General features: G+C 42.9%; 1 protein-coding gene across 1 annotated transcript in view; it reads left to right on the plus strand.

Moving 5' to 3' along the window:
• The first annotated feature begins 226 nt into the window (after nt 1-226).
• MSN (moesin) overlaps nt 227-26,566 on the plus strand; it is a 40,731-nt gene continuing 14,391 nt past the window's right edge. The window contains exons 1-2 of the mRNA XM_066559345.1: nt 227-335; nt 22,425-22,508. Of these exons, the coding sequence (XP_066415442.1) occupies nt 324-335; nt 22,425-22,508 (96 nt within the window). The 5' untranslated portion in view covers nt 227-323. The remainder of the gene's footprint in view (nt 336-22,424; nt 22,509-26,566) is intronic.

The raw sequence follows: 26,566 nt of genomic DNA on the forward strand, positions 1-26,566 counted from the left end.
GCTTTTATCAAGGACCAGAAGTCCCAATGATCCGCGCATAAACTTCTGCGGCCGGGGCTGTCTCTGGGCGCTGGAAGCCCTCGGCTCCAGCCCCGATGGGAGCGCGCCGCAGCCCCCGCGCCGCGCCCCTCCCACGCCGCCCCGGCTCGGCCTTCCCGGGGCGGGGGCGCCGCGGCTCCAGCCCCGCACGGAGGCGGCCGGGCGGGGCCGGGCGGGGCCTGGCCGGGCGGAGAGGCGCGGAGTCCCGTTAGAAGCAGCGAGGAGCCCGTACGGATCCCCACCGGCGCAGGAGGAGCGACGGCCGTGCCCAGCCCGCCGGGAAGATGCCGAAAACGGTGGGTGCCGCCGGCGCGGGGCAGCACGGAGGCCCCGCCGCGGGCTCCGGGCGGGTGCGCGGGGCCGGGCGGGCGCGGCCTGGGGGCTCCTCCCGCCCGGGTTCGGCTGCGCCCCGGCCGGCGGCGGCCGCCCCGCAGGGAGCGGCGAGGGGCACGGAGGAGTCCCGCAGAGCGGAGCCTCCCGCCCAGCCCCTCCATCTTGTGCTCCCCCGCCCGAGGGGCCGCGCCTGGAGCGCGGGGTCTCGGCGCGGCGGGGCCGCCTCTCCGCCCTAAAATGTCCGGCGGAGCTCGGCGGCGGCGCCGCCCGCCCGCGTGTGCGCCCGGGCCGGGGGGGGCAGCGGGGCGAGGCTCCCGAGAGCCCGGAGGGAGCGGGCGGCTGCTATGGCCGCCTCGTGCGCTCCCCGAAGAGGAGAAGTTGGGGTTTTCACAACTTGCGCTTAGTCAGTTTGGGTTGCCAGGGAACCTTGTCCCAGCTTGACTCGAGGTATTTCTTGGCCGAGGAGATTTTGGTACTTTAGAAAGTCTAGTCAAGTCCGTACTTGACTCTCCTCGCAGCAGGAGTTCGGTGACTAATGAGGAGCATGGGGTTTTTCCATTTAATTTCTCCTGGTTGGAGCGAAAGAATTAGTCCCAGCCCTTCATTGATAAAACAGGAAGGAGCAGGCTGGAAGTCTCTGGATGTTTCCGTACCGGAGTGATCGGTAATGGCCTAAGAAAATCTAATGTTTAAGCTAAGAGCCTGTGGTTTACATAAAGGACAGGAAAAAAACAAATCCAAACAAAAACTCACTTCTGTGCAAACAGAAATTGAAATGAAATCTGCTGTGATTTTCTTTTAATAGTTTACTTTTTTTACTCTAGGTATTGAATGCTTATTTGATTGACAGCTACTTTTCCTGATGTCTTAAATTCCATCTCTGATAGCATGGATAGCTAGATGATGGTTATTATTAATTAAACATCAACATATTAAAGGATATCAAACCTCAGCCTCTTCAAGGTTAAGACAGTATTTTCTTAAGCTTTAGAAAGGCCTTCCATCAAATATTAGTGATTAGTGAAGATTTGCTTACTAAAAAAGCTAACATACAACAAGTTCAGTAAGATTAACAGAAATAGCACAAGTCAGGGGACTTCTGTGCTTGAGACCTTTTAGCCATAGAGTTTACAGTCATGATGGGTGACTTTTTTTAGTGTGGATCAGCCAAGAAATCCTGAACAAGAGTGGCTTGTGGGGGGGAGTTCCCAGCACCAGGCTGAATCTGAGCTGGCTGTGAGGTGCTCGTTCAGCCTCCCAGACACACCCTGGGCTGGATTCACCTTCTCAGTCTGCTGCTTTCTGGTTTTGACATAGCAGTTCTGGTTTTGACAGAGCAGTTCTGCTTTCGGAGCTTTTAAAAACTGGAGCAGATAGAGAAATGCAAGTGTTTTGGTGTAATGCTTTGTGTTGCACACTGAAGAGAGCAGTTCAGTGTCTGTGCCTGTTGCAGTACAGAGCTGCAGGGCCTGCTGCTGTATCAGCCTTTGGTTTCCTGCCTCATCTGGTCTAGTTACGGACCCAACTGAAATAATATTTGAAACATTATTTCTTGATCTTTGGTTTACAGGAACAGGATATGCTGGCATAACTGTGTAATCAGTTCTTCATGTGAAATAAACATGACTACTACTGTGCTAGCTTAAGATTTGTTAATAGCTGCTTAATTAGCAAGCGATTTTCCTTAGTCAAGGAAAAAAAATCAAGGTCAAATGTGGGTGAAACCTGGGCAGTTAAATGTAGGTTTATGTGGGCTTCATCACAAAAATAAATCCATTGTGAAGAAGACAGATGGAGGAAATGTTCTAGGGAACAGTTCTGGCTGGGCAGGAAAAGCATTTGTGTCAAAACCACTTGGTTGGTAGCTCTTATCATTCATCTCAACAGGCTTACAGAAACATGCTGCTGCATGGCTTAAGCAGCAAAACCTGTTGAGTTCTGAGTCTCTACACCTCCTCAAGCTAGGCTAAATGTTAGCACATGTAGCTGGAGATTTCCATTTTGTTATGGGAGGCTTGCTATGAGTGACACTAGGCTGTGTAGCACTATTAATAAGAATCCAAGATTAACTCTGGTAACCTTTGAACTAGTGCACATGATTTGCTGTTGTGACATGTAATGGGGGGGTTTGGTTGCTGGAGGCTTTGTAGGCTGTGTGGAAAGTCCATCATGCATCAGCCTGCTGATCTTGCCATACTCTCAATAGGAAACCTTCCCTGTTTAATCTAATGGTACAGCTCTGGTTTAAATATGTTGTGCTCTGCAAAGTTTGTGAAGTGTGAACAGTTAAGCAGACACCAAAAAGAGCATATAATTCCCCCCATGCTTTGTATTGCAGAGGGTGGAAGTAGTTGAGTCCTAAAAATGAGCTGTTGTCAAGCTCTGAGAAGTCTCTCCTCCATTTGTGTGCAGTCTGTTTATTTGCCATGAGTAGGCTCTGATCTCTCCCTGCCTGATGGGTGCAAGGTTTCTGGGATTCATTGACTATTTTGCCCATGCATGTGCTTGCTCTGTGAATGGATGGGCCATTGAAGGTGAAACAGGAGCATTCATCACATGAGAGGTGTGCACTCAACAGTCCAGTCACCAGCACTTGGGCAGTTCTGTTTTAGGTAACATTGCAGAGAAAGGGCTTTAATCAAAGCGAGTCTTGTGAATGCAGAAATTTTAGAAGGTAATAAGGGAAAAGGTACCAGTCCAGGCTTTATTATACCTTAGTTTGAAGCTGAGTGTTATTATAACTTGCTTAGCTGTTGTAAGTCTTATAGTTATTATAACTATTGCTTAGCTTCAAGCTAAGCAATAGTTATTAGGATCTTTAGGGACCCTGTCTGTAGTTTGAATTGATGGTCCTAATTCCCAGCAAAACTCAAAAGGTCCTAGAAGTTTTTTTTCCATTGCTCTTTGGAGCTTCAAGGTTCTGGTTAGAAGAAAAGTAACTGATGGATTGCAGTGTGTATCAGGAGAATCCTCTGGTTAATTAGTTTCTTTTGTCTGTGGCTACTTGCTACCAAATGCTGCAACAAGATGGCAACTATGAGTAGAATGCTACAGTTGTTTGGATTGTTTTTAATTTTTTTCCTCTAGTGGAATTTGCTTGATGTCTTGAGGAGGAAAAGGATAGTGATGAAAACTGTGACTTTAATAGATAGGCACTTCTCTCCTCATCCTGTAGGCACTTCTCTCCTCATCCTGTTGTGCTATGAAGGAATTCCAGAAGCATTGTAGATGCTTTCTGTCTTATTTCATGACTGGCCCATTGGTGCTGTCTCTTCCTTTCCTCACTCAGTACAGCTTGGGAAGCTTGGTGACACTGATCCAAGTTTTACATGTGTGCTAACTTGTTAGGCAAACTCAATCCATTATATGTTTCTTCTAATGCCATCAGAAATATGACTTGCTGTAAAGAGGTGTGTTTGAATGCCAAAGACTTTTTTATATGGAAGTGTTTCCCCTGTTGGTGATTTTCAGATGACTTGTCGTTCAGAAGCAGCAATAGCTAAAACATGCTGAGTTTACAGTGGAAGCAGGTAAACCACTGAAACTGGGAAGCAGTGAATTATCTGTAGCTTTATACCTACCATGGGATTTTGCAAAACAGGAAAGGCCTTTGCACCTTAGTTTGTATTGTATTCAACAGCTTGGTCCCTAGATTCTGCAAGAATAGCAAGGTTTTACTTCATGTCAGGTGAAGCAATTAAGCTGGACAGTGAGCAAAAGCTTCTGTTTGGTACTTTTAGGCCTTCTATATTAAAGTTAAACAGGGATTTAAAGTACACCATTGATGAGAAACAAATATTCACTTTGTTTTTACATACTGGTAAAATCTTCCTTCTCATCTTATGGCAAGCCCTACCCCTGACAGGGCAAACCCCATCAGTTATAGTGGTTTTACACTGTTGTGAGCAAGAACTGTTCCAAGTGCCTGGTCTGAACTGGTAGTCATGATCCAGTTCATAAAACTTCAAGGTGACAATATTACGTATAAGAGTGCTTATCATTTTTAGAAGATTAAACATCTTAGTTGAGTCCTTTATTTAATTTTTGCCCTCTTGATTTGTTGCCTGAGGCAGCTGAGCAAGCTGCAGGTTGGTGAGGTGCACCCCATAAAAGAGGCCCCAGCAGAGCTTTAGGTCTGCTGCTTCTGCTGTAAGAATCCCATGGGGAACAGGGTGCCTCCTATCAGGGGTTTACCATCACTTGCTTCTTGTAAATATCCTGTCACCATAACAACTACAAACAGCATCTTTTTTAAACCTTCAGGGCATTTCCTTGGGTGATTCCACCTTGTGTGATTAGTCACCCCTGAAGTTTCGTTACAATTCTTGCTTTAGTCATGAGGATTGTTCATAAGATGTCTTTATATGGACTCATTTATTTTGAAAGGAAATGGCATCTCTGCCTCTAGAGGAAACTTGGTTCAGTTGTTTTATGTATAATGTCTAGTCTGAAGTGAAATTCTCCTCAAAAAGCTCACTAAGTCCCCAGTAGCTGCTTGAAAGAGCTGATGAACTGAAAGGGAAGGATTCATGTACCTTCTGCTTGTGACACTGGATGTGCCTGGGGTCAGCACCCTGCTGGGGCTGTGGCCTGGCCACGTCCCTGCTGGTCAATGGCTGCTCCACAGAGAAGCCCCTCTTCCTCCTCAGAGGTGGCTCTGGCTCTGCTCCAGCCTCTGAAGGAAACTGACTAAAAGCTTCCTCTGGCTGCGTCATCTTCTGGACTCTTTCCTGGCTCGGTGCAGCTCAAGCAACCTTATTTGGCTGACTTCATTTTTTTTTTTTTCCCCTTCTGTGCAGCAAGAGGGCCTCCCTGAATTTGCACAATAAAGCTGTTATCTGTGCTTAATCACTGTTCTGAGAACTACAATGGGGTTTGTTTGAAAAGAGCTCCAAGATTTCAACTCCTTGGATCTCTATCATTCCAGTGTCCCGTTTCCCTTTTGTCTGTTTGCTCAGTGATTATACCAGAAACCAGCTCTCTGTTGCTGTAGTCACACTATTGGAAAAGAGGAAATCTCTCTCTACCCAGGAATAATCCAGGGCAATTAACTGATGTAAATTAAGAGCAATAGTAAGCAGCCAGTTAATTGCTTGCTTTTTCCCTAGGGGTATTTGGGAACAGCAGGTATTTGCACAGTGCAGCCAATAATATTGAGTTAAAAGTTTGTTTTTATCCCATCTGAAACTTCCAAATGAGGCTGAAGTCTCTAGGTTGATGGAAGGCCACTCTTTCAAGCACATCTCTGTAACGTTCCTGTGCCTGTTTCTAGGTGGAGCATTCAAGTGTTTTGGAAGTTGTGGGCATAAACCTCACCCTTCTGAGTCCAGTAGCTAATGCTGACTCTTAGAGTAGTGTTTAAAACAAATACTTGGCAAGGAGAGAGGGAGAGACAGTCACTGGCAGGCTTGGTGGTTGTAAGACCACAGGCTCATCTACAACTGTTCAGGGGTTTAGAACCTGAAATTGCAGAAGTTTGGGCCTTATATTGGCAAGAAAAAATTATGGCTGCAGCAACTGTGGCTATCAATAGGTAGGTGATCTAGTGCTGCTTCCTTCCTGTGCAGCTGTGAAAGGATATATTCACTTCTCTGAATGTGTGATCCTCCAGGGCAGTAGTGGGGCAGTCAGAAACTCCTCGACTTTGTATAGCAGTTTGTTGAACTTAAATGGAGAAAAAACATCCTTTGAAAATGTTTTTAAAGGCATGACTCCTGCAGAATGCTTTTTCCTAGTTGTTCTAACATCTCTGAAGCTACAGTAGTAGCTGAGGAACCTATTGAAAGGTACAAAGTATGGAGGAAAGAACGTTGATCAGTTCTCATCCGATTGCCAGGCTAAGGCAGAGGAGTACTTGGCCATGCCAAGCCTCTTTCCCTTTGGCTGTTGCTGGTTGATGAATAGCTATGGGAAAGGGCAGAGGAGTGCCCCTGAAGGAGGAATGAATGAAAAGCTCTGAACCTGATCAGCTCTGTAGAGAAACATGTAATTAGGCAAGAATGAGATGACGGACTAGAAGAGGGAAGAGACACTCCTTTCTCTGCCAGCTGTGATTCTGTGTAGAGTAAAAGGAAATCTCAGAAGAGTTAGAAAGAATACCTGAAGCAGTGAATCAAGTGCCATGGTCCAGACTGAGCTTTGCAAGGCATTCTTGCAAATTTCTAGTTGTCTTTGTCAGCTTGTTTATTTCCTAGAGGAAGGTTCTCAGGGACAGAATTTTAGTATCCTGAAGGGTGAATATTGTAAAAACTTTCTTGTATTTTGTATTTTTCATTGTCTTCTTTCTTTTTTTTTTTTTTTTTTTTTTTTGGTGGGGCAGTGGGGTTGTTAAATTGATATTGGAGAATTTTACATGTAACATATTGGAGAACAGTTCCTCTGCCATTGTATACCTTCTTATGTTCTTGAGATGGAATCATAGAATCAGTTTGGATTGAAAAGACCTTTGAGTCCAGCTGTAAACTGATGACTTTCTGCAGCCAGAAACAAGTCTTTCCTGTCTCTATATATCACTGATATTTACTATTCTCCTTTGTAGGCCCTTATGAGAGCATTTTTCCTCTCTTGATTGGGAATTTAGTTATGGTGGTGAAGTGACTTAGTACAGGAAAAATCCGCTATTACAATCTGATCAACCACTTGGTCACAGCATTTAATAAATGTATTTGGTTTTATATAGTATAGGCTAATAAAGCATAACATTCTAGGTTTACTCTGGAACTCTGGGCTAACTTTTTCCTTGCCGTAGCTTTTCAACTGCACAGTACAGTTGAAAAGATATGGCAAGGAAAAAGTTAGCCCAGAGTTCCATTGTGCTTGGTTACAGTGCAGAAACTGAACTGCCAGAGAAATGATTAGGATGAAGTGTCAGGATACTTGATATCTTCCATCCCCCAGAGGTGTGGCTTTTCATTCATAATGTCTCTAAGAATATGAATATGGCATAGATTTTATTTTTTAAATTCACTTTGCCAGAACAGTATACTCAGAGGACAAAAAAAAAATAGTTCTTCAATATGCTAAATGTCTTTTCAGGCAGTTTTCTGGATGGACAAGAAGGTTTTGGTTGTGTATAATTTTTTTTTTCTCTGTTAAAATCCAGAACTGGATATCTTCCTGACAATTGTAGTCTACAGGACTTGCAGAATGTCAGCAAATGGTTCTTAAGGCACACTGTAAGAAACAAGGCAGTTCCACTGCTGACAAATTCAAGCAATATCAGATTGCCCAGTAAAAAGTTTTAATGCAAAACCCACACAGAACTTGGTGGTCCAATACATCTTGTATGAAAACAATCCTATTAGTCAGAAATGATAGAGGAGGGGCTTGTACATATGTATTAGAAGTAAGGACTTGCTTACAGATCATTAAGTTGACACTTTAATAACAATAACCTCTTTGGACTGGTTGTTTTGCTGTGTTTGATGCCCCCCAGGGTGTGTTTTGCCCTCTTGTCTCCAAGGGCACAGTGCTGGCTCCTCCTGAGCCTGCTCCTGACCAGCATTCTCAGATCCCTTTCTGCAGGGCTGCTCTCCTCCCACTCCTCTCCCACTTTGGAACTGTGCCTGGTATTACTCTGCTCCACGTGCAGAATCTGGCATTTGTTCTTTTTAAATTTAATGCCCTGATCAATCATGCTCTGAGTTATCTGGATGCCTTTTCAAGACCTCGTGTCCCTTGAGTGAGTCAGCAGCACAGCCAATGCTGGTATTGTCAGGACCTTTGCTAATGGTGCATTCAGCTCCTGCAAACCACATCATTTGATAAAAATACTGAGCCACACTGGCCCATTATGGAGACCTGGGGAGCATCACTGCTGACTGGTTGCCAGCCAGACACAGCCCCATTCCCTGCAGCCCTCTGAGCCTGCCTCCACTGCTTCTTCATCCAGCACAATTTGAGCTTCCTTATCTTGCAGCTGAACAATTTGTCCAGAAGGATGCTGTGAGAGACAGTATCAAAAGCTTTACTAAAATACTGAAAAACTACATCCACCACCTTTCCTTCATCCATTGAGTGGGTGACCTTATTGTAGAAGGATCATACCACGTTGGCTGTGCCTGATGACTGCATTGTCTTTTAAACACTTTAATGTCCTTTAAATGCCTTTCAGTAGCACCCAGTAACTTGTAATCTAATTTAATTACTCTCTGACTTCTGAAACAGATCTGCAAGAAAGCAAAATTGCCTGGAAAACTGGAAGGATTAAAAATATGGTCACTTATAGCACACCTGAGACAGTAGAATACTCAGTGTTTAAGCAATAAAAACATACATTGTGACGTGTTTGCTTTGGTGGATGGTTTGTGTGTGTTTTGTTTTTAAAATGAGCAAAGTTATCATTTAGGAATGTTACTAGATTATATTACTCATTGTATTCATATGTTCCTCTAAGTTTTGACAGCAGTCATTAATGGAGACACTGCACAGCAGGCATGGGTGTTGTTTCTCTAGTGTGTTATTTGTTACTACTGTATGTTGCATCCAAGTGTTAAGAAATGTCTGCGAGATGAGATTGAAACCTTAAGCATCAATAATTGTTTTGCCAACATCTGTTTATTTCATTTATTCCGATGTGTATCCCAATATTAAGGAGTCATAAAACTGCTTTTGAAAAAGTGATAAACTTTATTTGTTTTTTTGGATAGACAAAGAAGGCTTCAACTGAGATGTACTGAATCCAGTATCTGTTCATATTCAGTGTTCTGTAGCTACAGTTGTCCTCCTACAGTGAAAAATCAGGATCTAAGCTTGCCTAAAGAGAAACCTGGCTTCTTCTTCATGACTGAAAATGTGCTGTTTGAGCTGCTAGATTTTTGTTGCAGCATTTGTAATTTTCACTGAGGCACACTCAACATGTGAATTTGTTTGCATTGGTGAAGTACTGGAAGCAGAGAGCAGTAAAATGATTATGTTCTATCACTTCACTCTTCACAATCCCCTAGACAACCAGAAGCTGCTGTATGAACTGTTAGCCATGACTGCTCATTTTGTGAGCCGCCTCAAAAACTCTAAGGTTGCTGGTAATTTGAACAATGGGGTCAGAAAAAACTAGTATTACTAAAAATGTCAGGAAGCTCCAAGTCCATGGCTGGGACTGTGGAAGGCTTGAAAAGTGTTATTATTTAAGACCATGAAGTGCTTTATCACTAAGCCAAGGAAACATTTTGATAAGTGTTGTCTTGGTCCTCCAGCCTGCAGCTCCATTGTGCTGATTTTGTTACAGAAGCTGGACTGTAACTTATTCTTTGCTGTAATACTGAGGTGACATGCTTCCTTTGTTGCTATGCTAGTCCTTCACTTCAAAAGCTATCAAGGAACCCCTCTTATCTGAAATTGGTATTGAAAAAAACCCAAGTATTGACTTAAAATTTTTGGTTTGCTTTAAACACTAAACTGTACCTGAAATTGATAATATTCTGACCCAGCCATGACAAACTGGGCAGCAGCAAGTCCCTGAAAATTAATTTTCTTACTCTACTTGTAATGTCTTGCTGCTGCTTGTGTCTTAGGCTCTGTGAAATCTGTAGACACCAATGTCTTCTGCACTGTTTGCCTGGAGTTCTGTGTTGACAGCCATACACACAGAAGTGCAACTCTCAAAAACCCCCAACTCAGGGGTTTTTTTCCTTTATCTTGCTCTGTGGTTTGTTACAAGCATCTCAGATCTCAGATTGAAGAGTGACTGCAAGAGGCAATGCAATGTATTATGCTCAGTTTGAATACCCTTTTACACATCCAGCAGTTTAGGGTAGAGATCCTTTTTTTTATAAGGGGTCCATGTCAGCATTTTACATTTTATTTTATTTCTTACAGCATTTTCAGTATATATCAGTATAATAGTGCTATCTTGAAACTACAAGAAGACAGAGCAAAGAGAGTGACTGAGTAACTTCCAAATCACTAAAAATCAGACCAATATGAACAGCACTTGCATCAGCATGATGCACAGAAATACAATGCTATCTTACTGTTTGTTCTGACAGTGGTAAATAATCAAGTAAAAATCTGACAGAAGGCTGCACTGCTCCTTTGCTGCTTCAAGTTCTGACAGATTTAATCCATAGGCTTTGCCATTAAATGCTTTTACCATATTCAAATGACAGCTTTGACTTGGCAGTGTTTGGAAGGATTTGACCATAATTGTGATCGGAGAGGATTCAGACAGTCTTATAAACCAAGTGATTTTGCTGCTCTGCCGTTCCCTTAGATAGAGATGGGTGATTAGATGCATTAATGTGGATCTATCAATTTCTACAGCAAGCCTAAGCAGGAGTAGTTAGCTGCTCTGACAGCTCCAAGTGTTCTGGTGAAGTGCAGTTAGGGGTAAGATACTTCATGAAGGAGCATTGAAGGAGCCCTGACTTTGATCAAAGTTGAACTCATGTCTGCCAACCCTATGCTGCTGTACCTTAGCATATGGAAAAACCTGAAAACATAAAGCAACCCTATACTGCAGGTCTGGGTAAGAGCTAAGCTCTCAAGATGACTTCTGAATGGTCTTTACAGAAGGCTGGTTTTCAGGCTCCCTGCCTCTCCTTAGTCTAGTGAGTTTTACTCTTTCCTTTTTTAGGGTTTATCTGCATGTACGTTGACCTATTCAGGAGATGTACTCAGCATCTGGCTATTTCTCTTCCTATTGCCCAGTTGAGTTTCCCAGTTTTGACCTGCAGCTGTAGGAAGACCACTAACAGTTTGGCTGATCTGCATGTCTGGCTATATAAAGATGGTTCATAACATCTCTGTAGAGGTGACTCAAGGATCTAGATATTGAAACTGCTGTTCATGTAAGGAAATTACTCTTGCCCAGTTGATACAAGAAGTCTGTTTATGTTAATAAGTCTTACTTGACCACTGACAGTCCTGGGCATTCAGCAATGTCTTCATCAATGCATCTAGGTCTCAGATGTTAGCTGAAGTTTATCAGGCTTTCTTTCTGAAATAGCCCCATTTCAAACAGTCTATTTCAGAAAGTGTATGATTGTGAAGCCAAGAGTGTGGATTTACTTTCAGCCTTGAAGGAACTAAATCAACTTGGTTGCTTGCTTGAGAACTTTGATGGTTTGCTGCCACTGTAAAGTTTTGCATCAGTTCTGTTCTGAAGTCCAATAGAAAATGGGGTTAATGGCATGTAGGTATATATGTGGCCTGATGGTAAATCTCACCAAGGGGTTGTGAATCAGGGCTGCTGCAAAGGATAAAGCAGGTATGCCTGGGAGTGAGGAATAAGAGTGGTTCAATAGCCTGGTCCATCTTGTCCAGTTGTACCCAAAACGTTCTGTTCCATGGCCTGCAGCACTGCCCCTGGGTAAGTGTAGTGAACAGGACCAATGAAATTATTCTGTTGGAGAAAATAACAGAAGAATTATTCCCACCCTGATTTACCCTTTTGAATTGCTACTTGTGATGTAGTTGTGGAGTACAAGAATGAACCCAGACAAGTGATTGGGAGGGTGCAGGTTGTTCAGGATGGCTTCCTGTGGTGGTGGATACAGATACTCTATGTGCTGGCACTGCTCTCCTCAGCTCCTGTGCCCCTTCAGGAACCGTTTGGGACATGGGGTTCTGTGTGGTGTAGCTGTCAGGGTGGTTTAGCTGCTCTCCTCTGTATTAGGAAAGCTCAGATGCCTAACTAGATGGAGCTTGAAATAACAAAGACTACTTCAGCAATCACAAGCTGATCTTTTATAAACTGTGGACAGTCCCAACAGAACTATTTAAAATCTAAAATAGGTTGCTGGTGAGGGAAGCAAATATGGGTGGGGAAACTGAATATTAAAAAGAAGTGTAGAACTGAGCCATTTAGGGGAAATCCTGTGTTTTAGGGAACTGTGACCTAAATAGATATGAAAATTTAGCCAGCCTAAATGAGACCCTGTACTGAAAGGAAGTTGCAGGATTTGTCTAGCGTGCTGGAAATGATAAAGCTGAAAATCACAGGATGATGAAACAGCTTTAGCTCATGCTTGACTGTGCATGTAGTTAAATTTGGAGGGATGGCTCATAGTCTGGGCAGTCAGATCCCACAGTAAGACTGTGTTCTAGCTCCTAGAAGTCTGGCCATTGTTCAGAGGTTCAGTGAGGGCTGTGAGCTGGCCAAGAACTTGATGTGCCACACCCAGGCTGTGCTCTGGGTGTCTAGAACAGGCAGCCCTGTGTTCAGCTCCCCTCCCTGTAACAGAGCTAAACTGCTAGGAGTCTCTCAGTTGAAGGCCAGAGAGAAGCACGTGAAACAAGATAGGCTTGCTCTGACTTTTTATCTAAATGGGAGTCCTTTAGAAGGAAGAGCTTGGCCACAGCAGTTATCTTCATGCTTTCTTCCCTGTGGAAAGTGTCTTTAGTGATTAGCAGAGAGTTGGAGTGTAGCAATTTTATTTGCCCTTGATTCCAAGTTACCTCTGAAACAATTCTTAACTGTAGATGAATTTAGAGACCTTTACATAGGAACTGAGTATTTAGTCTATTAGCTCATGAACCTCAAGTGCTTACTGTACATGTGATGCCTCAATGCAGGTCCCACTTGTCTTGTTAGCATCCTGTCTTGATCTTGTTTTGAGCTCCTTCCAGCAAAGTAGGTGCTTGTGATTTTGGCAGACATTCACTGGATGCTATGTTTGGAAAGCTCATTGACTTTTTGGGAACATATCCTGGCTCCCAATCTTGCCTGATCAGCCCCTCACACTGGGTATTTGCAAGTGTTAAACAGTTCTGGGAAATTCCCTGCCCTTGGCTTCGGGATGGAAGGGGAAGAACTGGACAAGGAAGGTTGGGGGGAAAATTGCTCCCTAAGAGCCTTTCAGAAAATCTGAAGTGCCTCTGATGGTGGTAGGGAGTGCAGGGACTGTTTTGCTGGTCTAGTGACTGCAGTCACAGCCAGGATCATAACACCTTTCTTTGGTCTACAACATAAGGGGGGTGGCACAAACCTCTTGTTTGTAACCTGTGAGTAGGATTGCCTGGGAGGAGTACACAGCAGTGTGAGGAATGTCACCCATAACTTGGCTGGCATTCAAACATGCCACTGCCTGCTAACTGCCTTTAGGTTGAAGAGCTTTAGCAAGGGATGTGGTTAAGGTCTGACAAGGGAAATACAACTGCCAACCCTACTATTAGTGTGCAGAGCCCATAATAGTTGTATATGCTTCTCCAGGGAAAAGCTTTTCTAACAGGCACAAAAAAAGGTGTTTACAAAACAAGCAACCTCCCCAAAACAAGACCCAAAGCTGCACAGATTGTAAAAGTTGAATGATGGCAACTGCACATTGCTAGATTTTGCTTCAAGTTTTACCTGCTGATCCAGATGTTGAGGAAAAGGGGTTGGGGATTTTCCCTATGGTATTTTAATTTCCTAGTTTTGACTAGTAAAGGATGTTCTCTCTAAGCAGCTCAAACAGGAGGCACAAAAATAGTTATTCCAAGGGCTTCTTCAAACTGACTCTAAAGAAACAGAAAATGGCAATGTTAATTACTTGGAACAGCTACAGGAAAGCAAAGGGAGGTGCTTGAAAAATCTATTTATGGAAAAGGAAATGGCAAAAATAGAGGAATTGATCCATTGCACCAGGTTGGGAGTAAGTAGTGTAATAAGTGGCATACAAGTATCTGGTCTTGACTGTAAATGGGTGGGGATCCACCCATGGCTGCTTCTACTGGCTCAGTACTCTCAAACCTGGAAACATCATGAATGATTTTGGAAGCTGTGATGTGTAGGTGGTAGGGGAATTTTAATAATAGGTTTGAATTAATAACTTTGTAGTAGTGTTTGTAAAGTAGAACCTTCTTCCTGAAAAAGTTGCCTGCCCAAATCGGATCACTGATTAAATTGGGTAAATGGTACCTCCAGAATTCTCAAATGTGGAGATCTCCAGCCCTATGGAGCCAGCATTGGCACAGCCCTGGCTTTGAGTGCTTGTGCAGGGCACCTATGAGTGTGTGCCCGCTGGTGCTAATGGAGGAAAGTGTCTCCAGAGCAGGGCAACATTAATAGTGAGAAAGCTGCAAAGCTGGGGCAGGGTGAGTGAGTGAAGGCATCTAAAGCAAGGCAACTGCAGACAACAGACCCTTTGCATGAGGAGCAGGCTTTTTTAAAGTTTTTTTGTGAACTTTGTGAACATGGTTTGAAGGAGACCTCATTTTTAAGAGAAACTGTCCTTGAGGGTAATAAATCTTGAAATTGCTCTCCACCATTTGAAGAAAAAAAATGGAATCCCTGGTCTTTATAAGGGTGTCTGAAGTAGACTCCCTGCCTTGGTATGAATAGCTGATCTCTGGACTGATAAACATGTCCTGCAAGGATGATCCCCTCCAACTCTGCTTAGTGATCCTCTGCTCAGGCCTCTCTGAGTGCCAGGTATCAATCACATGCAGAGGAGGACTTAAACAGGAAGGGAGCTGTGGCTTCTCATGCTTGGTCTTGAGAACCAGATATGCAATAAAGTGTTGCTGTGCTCTGTAGGCATTGCCTTTTCATGGCAGCAACTGCCTTCACCTTCAAGGAAACAAATTTTTAATTTTTTTTTTTTTTAATGGAAGCATTCCTGGTTACCACTTGCTGTATGGAAGAATTTTATTTTCCTTCTCATCACTGTGAGATAAGCAGTACAAATTAACACAGGGATATTTTGAGATTAACAGTCAAACAAATATTCCAGGGCTCTGACACTACAGCATGACAGGGTTTATATTAGAATAAATCACTTGGTTTCCTTTTTTGAAACTGACCTTTAGCATTATATATTGTAGCAAATTTTTAGTTACAGACACATACACACACAGAGACTATTCTGAGTTTGAAGGGACCCACAAAGATCATCAAGTCCAACTCTCAAGTGTATGATGTGTAGGGGGATTGAAACTGCAATCTTGGATGTTATTAGCACCATGCTCTAACCAACTGAGCTAATCTCATTAATCACCTCAGTCAGTTTCTTGTCTTTACCCTTTTCAGGAATAGGGTTAGGTTGTCAACCACTGGATGCAATGACTGCTATAAACCTTGTCAGAAAATTTATGGAAATGCAGTTGGAATGGGCACAGAATTGGCTTATTTTGAACCCCTTTATTTGTTAGGTAAAGCAGAAATCCTCTGCTCTTTCAAGCTCCACATAAGAAAGCTTATCTTTTTTATGGCTGATGTGATGTAACTGTTTCCCCCCTACCCAGTGTTTTTAAATTGGTGCTATGAAGGTGAGTTTTGCTGGAAGCTATGGGCAAACCCTGGCAGCATCCCTTGGTGTCTCAATGAGGTATTAAATGCCACAGATGACACAGAGCACGTCTGCCCAGACACTGCTGCTTCCACCCTTTCTTAGGTGCTGGTGCCTCCAGCCTTTCTCTATACAATTTTTGCAAGCAGGTTTCTCAAAGTCGTGAACTTTCTTGATCTTGCAGGCTGGTGCTCTGGCCTGCTTCCTCTTCCTGTCCCCAGTAGCGTGGCTCCTGAAGCTGTGTGGGTGCTGTGGTTTGTTGCCCACATGAGCCATCTTGTCTTGCTGGGGACAAAGAGCAGCTGCTGGTGGTGGGGACACAGCTCTGGTGTGACTGTGCTCAGGTGTGGCTCCACAGCAGCTTCTCAGTCCAAGCTGGCTTGCTGCCCTGCTCCTTCACAAGGAAGGAATAAGACCATATGAGCACAAATTTGTTGGATTTAGCCTGAATTCTGTTGCTCACAAGAGAAATTTGTGAAGCTGGGTAGTAGGAGCTGTCCCTTCACTGCTCTGTGTCTTCAGGCTCCATGCTAAAGTCATTAGGGATGCTTTAAAGGGTGCATTCCTGCTACAGCTGTATTTAGGTACCAGAAGAAAGCCACACACTCCATAGGATGTGAGTTTTACTTTTGGCTCACTGGTACCACAAGTACCATGGCAGGCTTTCCCCTTGGGTGGTAGCTTTATTCAATAGTGGGGTGGGATGGGATGCCTCCTGTGGACTTACTGCATGGCCTGTGCTCCAGTCAAATGACGAGTGCTGTGTCCCCAGCAGAGCAGGATGGGGCTGGTGCAGAGAGCTGGGAAGGAGGGTTAACCTCTCTCTGGTGTCTGCAGTGTGGTGCCTGGGGTGTCCCTGCTGCTGTTCTGTTCCCTGATGAGCTTAGAGGTATGAAAAGGCCCTTTAAGACTGCTGGAAGGGGGCTTGGTTAATAAAGTGTAATCCTTTGAGAAATTGCAAGCGCTTTCACATGACCCGATCCCAGCCTCACCCTGACACAGAGGAGCCAGGGCTGTTTCAGCAGGGTGCTGGCACTCAGGAAGGAGCCAGATGTCTGTGAGTATGGCTGGTGCTGAGGTGTGGGGCATCACCTCTGGTTCCCCTCCAAGGCATTGCAAAGCTCTGCTGTCCTTGCAGTGGGCTGTGCAGGCTGAGCAGTGGTGGGAAGGGAAGTGCAGCACTGCAGAGCACTCTGCTCCACTTGCATGGTCTGAGAAACGGGGACACTTTTTGTTAAACTCACCATATTGCTGCTGATCTTGCTAAAAAGCCAAAACTGGGCAGCTTTTTTTATTAAGGTGCTTTATGAGATCTTAGTTCCTGCAGCTCCAGCTGGATTTGATGTGCTTCCCAGGTTGGAACTGGTGCATGGTATTGGTTTAGTATTTTTACATGGAGTAACTGCTGGGTAAACTGGTGCCTTTCAGTGCAGAGGCTATAAAGGTTGGTCCGGAATTTCTTTTTAATTGAGCTTGCTTCTGTTCTGTACCAGTCAAATTTGCAATAAAGTATAAATTTTCCTTATGATACTTTCTCCAGAAATAGGCCACTTGGAGGCTTGAAGCTGGGAAGCAGGGAATATCTTGAAGCCTCCAGCCCAGCAGGGTACAACAGCTTCCATGCATACAGGAAATGCAGGGAGGAAAGAAGCTTTAGCTCAGGGTCAGGGTTTTGTAGAGGTCGATACTCTGTTGTGCTGACTCCACTTATTATTCTGACATGAATTTCCTAGTACTCTATTCCTGTCCCAACTTGTGACAAACAGAATTGTCTTTTCTACCTCTCGTGCTGCTCAAAGCACTGGGGCATTAGCACAGGCAATACATCCGTTGCTGAGTGTGACAGTATCAGTCTTTCCTGTTTGTCCTGCCATATGCAGCTACACGTTTTCATCTCAGGAAGTTCTTATAGCACACTATTAGGAGGATTTATTCAGAAACCTAACAATTACTGCTGCTAGTAAAATTTATTTGCAAACACAGTGGGGCAGAAAGCGAGACTTGAAGGTATATGGGAAATATTAAAATACCTGAAAAGATGCTGCACATAGGTGGCTGTAGATACCACTGTCTTTTAAGTGTCTCTCTTGTAGATTGCTTAACACCATGGCAGGAGAGGGTAATGGTGGCATGGGCCTTTGGAAAGCTTTTGCTGGTCAAAGGGAGCTTTCTTTGGCTGCAGCTGCTCTGGGGCTGGAAGAATATCTCTGCCATGCAAGAGTTTCTGTCTGTGCAGGACCTATCACTCTTGACAATACTGTCCTTGGCAGCAGGAAGCTCTTTAATGTGCTCTGGCACTGGCAAGCTTTAGCAGTGTTTAGGCTGATGGAACTATGGTAATTCCCCAAATAGAGAAGAGGAAGGGTTGCTAATTTTCTATCTCTTTCCTGTAGCTGTTATGAAAGGAATCAGTTAAATATGAGCACTTTTTTTGGCATGTTTTTTAAATTTGGTGAGTATAAATTTGCCTGTTGAAATGTGATAGTTGAATGTTCTTGCAATGTGTAAAATGGTGTCTGGAAGCATTTAATTAGTAGCTGTTTGTATGAGAGGCTATTAAACAATGATGGAAAGACAAAAGACTCTTTAGAGACCACCTATTAGAATAAACTTCTGTGACTTTAGGATCCAAGTAGATTTTAGAGAGTTGCAAACATTTGCATGCTGCGGGTATATTATTAATGGTAGGTATATTATTAATGCTATGATGAATAAATTCAATTAATTGCTTTAAACAGAGTTTGAGTACAAATTACTGCCTTAGGGGATAGTATTTTTGATAAATCTGTTGATGAAATCCAGTAAACCTTCTTAAAACACTTAAGTGTTGAAAGTTTGATAGATGTTTAGTAACAGAATATTGGGAATAGGAGGGCAGTATACTTGGGGATGAGTGCTGCCACTGGACCTTGTGATTGAATCACTGGTGTGCAATGTCTCTTTTGCACATCTCCCAGCAGTGTGCACCGTACTTGTCTGGACTGACAGAGCTAAATTTGGATATGCTCAGCAGTCCAAGTCAGATACCTTATTGACTTTTTTCTGTTTACAACCCAAATTATAAATATCCCAAGGCTTATGCCATCCCTCAAACCTAGGAAAACCTTATTAGATGGCTTAGAAATACAAAATCTAATAGCTTGATGGTGATGAATCTTGAGGGTTGAGAATAAGCACTGGTAGCAAACTAGATAGAAGGTTTAAAAGAGCTTTTTGGCAGAGTAACTCTCAAGGAACGAAGCAAATGAGTCTAAATTTTTATGGGACTGCATAGGGTTGCTTTGTTTTGCTATAGCATTTTTATTCCTATGTGTAACATTTGTGTTGGTCGGTACTCAGCTATGAATACCTTAATAAAGTGGTTTTACCTAAAGTGAGACTTTAAATGAATGAGGAGGAAGAAGGTAAACATGCAGTGCCTGGCACATACTTGTATGGTAGAGATGATAGCAGTCTGTAGATCTCTTCTTGCAGCTTGTTTAAACTGCATGCAGAGTGCATTAAGATCAGTGCCTCCTGATCTTAATGCCACCTGAAGTGGTATAAACCTCCCTCTGAGCCAGTTGTTGTGAACTGGAAAACCAAAACCACTCTAGCTTGGTAGGGTATGGGGAAAAAATGTCTTTGTGGGTTGTTTTCACACCAACGAGCCTTAACAAAGCTCAATTTTACAGCAAACTAGCTTCTCAGCCAAGTATTAAATGACCACTGATGGTTCAAAGTAACTAATGGTTAAAATGTCAGTGGCACAGCCCAGGATGTGCTGTGTCCCCGGCTGGTTGCGCTGGCAGCTCCCGGCCGTGCGCTGCTGAACGTGTTAAACCCGGTCCAGCCTGGGGAAACGGCACTGCCGGGGTGTGGTTCTGCAAAGCACGAGCCTGTTTCCTGTGGTATCTCAGCTTCTGCTCTCTTAGATCAGCCTGAAGCTGCAAGTGCAGACCCATTCAAGACTTTAGGTTGCTACTCATCCTGAGCACAGGGGGCTGCTGGGGGTGGTGGGGGGAAATGTGTAAATCTTCCTATTGAGTGTACTAATTGAAGGATAATATTGGGTCAGATAGCTTAAGGGCGTATAAGTGACTGACAGTGAGGGAATTTTGCTGGGACCTTATTTTACTGTGCTAACAAAGATGTGAGTTTTAATAAGCATTCTGCATGAATTATGGGGTTACTGAAGTAGCTTTGTTTAAAATATTGAGGTGTGATTTGTTCTAAATAGCTCTTAAGAGCTATTTAGGCACAAGTTGCAAAGAGGTGCCACTGATGTTTCAGTTCAGTTTTCTGGTGCTCAGATATTTGGCCCTTAATCACCCGTGTACATGATATCAGATAAGAGTAGCTACTGTGCTTTGTCCATAAACGGTGGAGCAAAGACTCTTTTGTTTCATAGTAGCTGATACATTCATGCTTTAGGTGAACAGGAAATACTTCAAAGCTAACAAAATGCAAGGAGTAACTTAATGGCTCATTTAATGTAACCCTTCTTATACCTGAATGTAGCTTATGGACAGCTTTGCTCTCACTGGTGGCTGTGCTGGGTGAATCAGGCTTACAGAGGAGAGAAGCAGAAATCTGCTTCCAAGTGTAAGCAGCAAAGCTGTTTTGGGGACCATTCAGCCCTTCTAAGAAGTGGCCACAATTTTGTTTCACCAAAGCACCATGAAATTAGCCCATTGTCAAGGCCGAGGATTCAAAGAGAATAATTTTGGGAAGGTGTACACTGAGAGAATTTAAGGCATCTGCATGCTATTGAAAGCTGCTAATTAAAAAAAAAAGCTTTGTTCTTAGGAGTTTAGGCCATTTGTGCTTTCCTTGCTACTTCTGTGGGATAGTTTTGCTTTAGTTTGACATTGTGTCAGAAGGTTTAGAGGGCTTCAAAACCAACTTATTCCTGATATACTTGTACATGATATCTTTGTTCTAGTAATGTCTAAACATTCCTTTTGCATGAAACAGGCAGAACTTCAACTTACATGTACTTCAGCTTAGCTGTGCTAAGCCTACCTTGAACCTTACAGAATTTTTAGCTTAACTTAAAACAAGAAAATCTTTAGATTTATCTCAAGCAGCTATCAAGTACAAAATAGTGATGTGACTAGTCTGAAGCAGGCTTTCTGGGAAACCTCAAAAAGTATTTGTTATAGTTACTGGTCTCTTTTGGTACTTACCTAGATTAATTAGCAGAACATTTCTTGCTTATTGGGGAAAAAACCCTGGTTCTAGTTCTCTTGCAGTCTAGTTTCTTAATAAACAAGGTGTGAAATCTGTACATATTTTTGGTAGAAACACAGGAATCGAACTGCCTGTGATCGTATTGGTATTATGTGGTTCTTTGAATATTTCTCTGCTTACTCTTGCTTTTTTGGTATCCTGTGTCATGGAGTGAGCTTATAGTCCAAATATGACTTGGAGTTGTTCTTAAAGCTGTTCACAGTGTAATTCCCTCCACCCTTCACCACTGGAAGCCTGGTGGAGTGTACTAATAGGATTGATTGCACTGAAGAGCAAAAAAATTAGTATTTGTTGATCTGAGGTAAATGACTTAGCAAGAGAGAGAACTGTTAATGCAAGACTTGTGTGCTGGGGTTTGGTGCATTGTGAGTATCTTGTCTGAACAATTTCAAGCCTTGAACCTCTGCTTTGATGGAAAAATATTTTAAATAAATCTGTTTTAATATGTACAGCTTGTGCTCAAAAACTGTGAAATATCTTTACCCTTCTCAGTTGATAGGCATGCAAGCAGAATTGGATTCTCAGGCAGCTTGGTGTACTCACAGACCTCAGTTTCCCTGGCCTAAAATTAAGGCATCTGCTTTCAGGCCAGGACAGTTTCTGTCTAGCCCCAAGCATCTAAATAATGTTTCCCAGTAATTATCAGGAGTTTTGAATGGGATCAGCAGTGTTTTACACTAGCATTTGACCTGAAATGCCTCTGCTGTTTTAACTGGCTTCATGAGAAGTGAAAAATGTGTGTCTTCCTGCTTCTGTGGGATGAAGCTGTGAACTCCCTTGCTGCAGTTCCTTGCCACTTTCATGCCACAAGTGAAAATGTGATGGTGAGACATTCCTGTCAAGACAGTGCATCATATAACATTTCTTCTGGAAGACCATTGATGATCTTGCATCTAAGGCTAGTATAGTCATGAAATCTTGGTTACAATTTTAAATAACACCTAAACAATTTCTGCAGCTTTTAGAAGTCTTTCATCTCCCTGAAAGAATTGGAAAGCAGCACTGGCAGGTCTACTGCGATGGGAATTGTTCTCATGTTCATCATGCAGCCTTTTTGTCATAGCCTGTGAGGGCACCCTTGCATCCTGTCTGCTTCACACCCACAGCCCCTGGAGCATGTCAGGGATTGTGCCTTCCAACTTCTCCAAATACTCACAGCAACTGGAAGTGTATTGTTATTATTGACCAGCCTTCTGTGGCAGACTGAGTTGCTAATGCTTCTGGGAACTTCCTTGATGTTCACCCTTCAAACAAAAGGGTTGGATGCCTTCTTGTGTGCACCAAGTTTTGGAACATCTCTGCTTTTGTGAAAGACACCAGAATGTTCTACTCTGGAAATTAAACTTTGTAAGATGTAAATGGCTCTCATGTGTGTCAGTACATGTGAATATTTGTAAGACCAGAGAGGATAAAAACACTGCAAAACAGGAAAGTTATATTCTACAGGAAAGCTGTGAGTGCCATGCTGGCAGAGGAGATGACTTTGTGCCTGCTGGCAGTGAAGTCCCTGGAGGCTTGAGAGCTGCATCCTGCTCCTGGGCAGGTGTTTGTTGTCATTTTTGGGTAGCATCACTTAGAGCAGGAGTTGTAATGATGCATTTTTCTGTCTTCCAGATCAGTGTGCGTGTCACCACCATGGATGCTGAGCTGGAGTTTGCCATCCAGCCCAACACCACAGGGAAGCAACTCTTTGATCAGGTAAGAGATGGAGCTGCAGAAGATTCAAAGTTGATAAAGATATTGCAATTCTATTGAGGCAACAGCAAATAATTTCTAAAGGACTTCAAAGATTGAGTGTCACTATATGTAATAGCTTCAAGAGAACTCAGCACAGTAAGAAATTGTACTTTTTTCCCTAAACTACTGCATTTTGTAACCTCCAAGATTGTGTTAGGAGCTATTACTTCTAGTGAACTGAATTGGTGCTATGGCTCAAAATAACAGTAATTGGAAAGCAGTAGATATCTGCTGTCTTAGTTTGTAAGAAAAGTCTTATGGGGGACCTAGTAAGCTATTTTTGGTTGACTTACCTGCAAGCATTGTGTAATTTATTCCAAAGGGTAGTTAGTCTCTAAACCAGGAGAGGCTCAGCTGGGTTTCAGATGCTGCTGTGGCCTTTAAGTGCAGGTAAAGTGATGTTCTGTACTCCCACCAGGCCCTGAGGGAAACTTTAAGAGCAGTGATGGTTGTACCACCCTTCATTGGGCTGTCTGCATTGGGTGCTTCAGCCTTCCCCAGCTTTCACTGGGCAGGAAAATTTCCTGCTGCTCTGGCCCAGGAGAAACAGGGAGGTGTGTGCAGCCCAAAGCTGGAGCAGCAGAAGGCAGGCATTATCAGCTGCAGAGAGTGAAACTTTGTCAGACTCCAGAGCAGTGTTTATCTGCTGTAATTGGCCATGGATTTGCTCCTTGGAGAGAAATGGGAACAGTAAATTCATAGCTCAAAGATATGCAAATTGAATCTTGGAGTAATGACAAGATGAGAGAACTGCCAGACCAGATAGGTCAGATTTGGGTGTGGTTCAGTAGAGCTGAGCATTCTGGGGTCAGCTCTACATAGTACCTATCATAAGGAAGAGAGAAAATTAAGGGCTGATTCACCCATTGAAGTCAGCTATTTCATTTGGGGCCAGCAAATATAATTTCAATTTTTATATATTTTTTTAGATCTTTAACCACAAACTACTGTTTTCTCTTGTACTCAGCTGGATGATTCAGCACTAGATGATATACTGCTCTTTGCAGCCCAGCCCTGAAATGGAGGGAGATCCAAAGCTTTAGTGAAAGAGCATCCTTTCATAATGGAAAAAGTAAAAAGGCTTTTGAAAAAGTTCTGAATTGCAGTGTAGTTCTCAGCTGTCCATGTCTTACTATGTAGTAGCTCCTGCATATTTTAGCCCTGTGTGGTCTCAGATCTGACAGGTTTGGATTTATAAAAGTGAAAGCCAAGTTCTATCCAGAATCCATCTGTGCAACATGGAACTCTGCCACAGTTAGTTCATGAGAGTGTTTGCTAATGAAGCTGAGGTGTCATGTTCCCAGGCTCATTAAAAAATGAACTGTTTTTTGGTATTTTTTTGGTTTTTTAAAATTTTTTTTTGAAGGTGATGTTCTTCATGTGGATGCTTCCCATGATTATTTTTCAATATTTAGCTTCTGCTACTATCCAAGCAAAGCACCAAGTGCTGAGAAACAATACTAGTCATGTCAGTAATATTTTTAATCTACACATGATATTTTCAGTCAGCTCTAGGTCATCTGTGGTTTCTGCTGCAAACTGACATAGGTCACAGACTTGGGCTTCATCAGTTTGTCTCTGAGAAGCATCCAGCCATGTTTCCATATAATATATAGCAGCTCTTCATGTCTAGTAATTGATTTCACTCCTTTGTCATGCTCTTGGACAGCTGCACATTTTTCTCCCTTCAGTGTATTTCACACAGCACCTGTCTAAACAGAATTGTGTTTTGCTTTTTCCACAGTAAACACTTTGCCAAGGGAGAAACAAATGCTGTTGCAGAGCTAAGTTTCTAAGTTGAGGCAGTGCTTACTCCACCTAAATTGGATTGTAGGTGAAGCTGGAAATGAGGGAGGGAAAAAAGGTGTCTGAAGCTAGTTTTAAACATTTGTTATTTCTAAAAGGTCTGGTTGACATAAAGCTTGCTCCCTGTAGGAAAGGGATGGGCCTTTAAATGTATTGTCTGCTGTTCATATCCAGTGTTTTTCACATGACTGAGCAGTTTTTGTGTATTGGTTCCTGTAAAGGGAGAGTCCAGTGCTGTGTCCCTGCTGACACTGTGGCTGCTCTCTGGCTGGACATTGTTCACTCTGCCTCAGTTTCTATCCTTAGGTTAGATAGACCATGATGGGGTGTGTGAGAACAAAGTTACTTCTGTTTATTTTCTAGCTCCCTTAAGCCATGCTGTGCCCCTGGACTTGATAATCTAGTGTTTTCTGCATGATGCTGGTTCTGAAAAAAGATCTGCTTTCATCAGTGCTTTTTTGAGGGAAGGGAGAGCTCCTCTATAAAGCAGACATATGGTTTTGCTGTTGTAGGACATTGACTTCTGGTGTGAAACCTGATTTTTGACTCTTGTACAGAAAAAATTTAAGATATCCAGCATCTTTTTGCCCTGGGGTGCCCTTTCACTTTGAACTGTCAGTTCTGAGTTAAGCAAGAAGGAAGCTGCTAAGCATTACCAGGCTTTTTAGCTGCATGGCTGCCTCAGTGCAATCTGCTGGCTTTGCTCAGTAACATTTAGGCAGTATTTATTTTCACCTGTTGTGTGTAAAGGTAGATAAATGTATTCATTATGCCACACATGATTCTGGCCCACTCTGAATAGGATTCAGAAAATTTTGGAAAGCTTGTAGCTAGGTTTTAGGCTAATGAGGAGAAAAGCATTTGAGTCTAAAGTTCCATAGTAATAATATGTGAATGGGCATGAGGTAGAAATGATCCTGTCTTCCTCTTTCCTGTTTGGTTAAATTTCAAAGTGAATTTTTGTAGTGACAGAACAATGCAGATACCTCACTGCTTTGTAGGAAGTGGTTTCTGCCCCAAAGTAGCTGGCTGTAGAAGTACCACTGAACTGATAAACATGTTCAGTAACATCATGATGTATTCTAGAGCTCTTCCTATTCCCTAATCTTGTAATTGTACAGCTTTAGCTTAAATATCTTAGGCTTGTCTGCAAGGACAAAACCTGGATTAAATGTGATGGGATTGTACTGTTTGTCTTCTGCGGTTTTGCTGATGCACCTTTTAACATCAGCTGCTGAACTCCAGCACTTACTGGCTCACTAGCAAGAGCTGTAACTTTGCTCCCATTGCTCAGCTGCCAGTGATGGATTAAAAGAAGAGCTCAAGGATGGGCTCTGTGTGTCAGAGATGCTGCTTATCCCATAGGCTTTATCACTTCCCAGGTCCCTTGGAATGTTGCTTTCCTGGGGATGGAGAGCACAGGCACTGCAGCAGTGATAGCTGCTTGTTTTCCTCCTTTGACCCTTGTCTGTATTGGTCTGGAGAGCAGCCAGTAAACCACAGCAGTGCTTTGCACTGGATGTCTTCTACACAGAAAGATTAATCTGTTGTCTGGTGAAAATTCTTAGTTACTTGTTGCTGTGGATGGCTTTGAAATTGTCTCTTCAATCTTTTGCCTCTCAAACTTCCTTTTTTTGGGTGAAAAAAAAAAAGCATTAAAAACCCCTCCCTTTTCTAGGTAGCTTGAATCATTGAGTGTCCAATCTCCTTAAAGGTGATTTCTGTCCCATTAAGGGCCATGAAGACAGGTTAAAGAAAATGTCACATGAGAAACTTCAGTAGCTATCACTTCAAAATTTAAAAACATGTGGTTAACCTTCCAAAGATGCTTTTCCTCATTATTGTGAGCTTTTGGGGTCAAAACTAAGCTTGTAATAGAAATGTGCACTTATCTATGAGTTAAAATGATAACAATAAGCATCTCTCTACACACTTGAATTCCTGATGCTGTATTTATGTTCAGCATTAAGTCTTATACATTTTCTTTTTAATTCTTAAGGTTCTTTCAGATTTCATTAAGAGCCAGATCTCCTGAGATTCTGATTTTGTGTGCCCTGGCTTGTCTTGCCTTGCTTTTCTATCTCCATGGCCACCAAGGTGTTGTGCAGCTTGAAACCTTGGTGATGCTTAGCAGCTTCCTCCTTGTTTACCTGCTGCAGTGAATTAGTGGTTTTGTAGAATACCAGTTTGGTTTTGTGGAGTACCAATTTGTC

This window comes from Molothrus aeneus, chromosome 14, assembly GCF_037042795.1.
Source record: "Molothrus aeneus isolate 106 chromosome 14, BPBGC_Maene_1.0, whole genome shotgun sequence".
NCBI lineage: Eukaryota > Metazoa > Chordata > Aves > Passeriformes > Icteridae > Molothrus > Molothrus aeneus.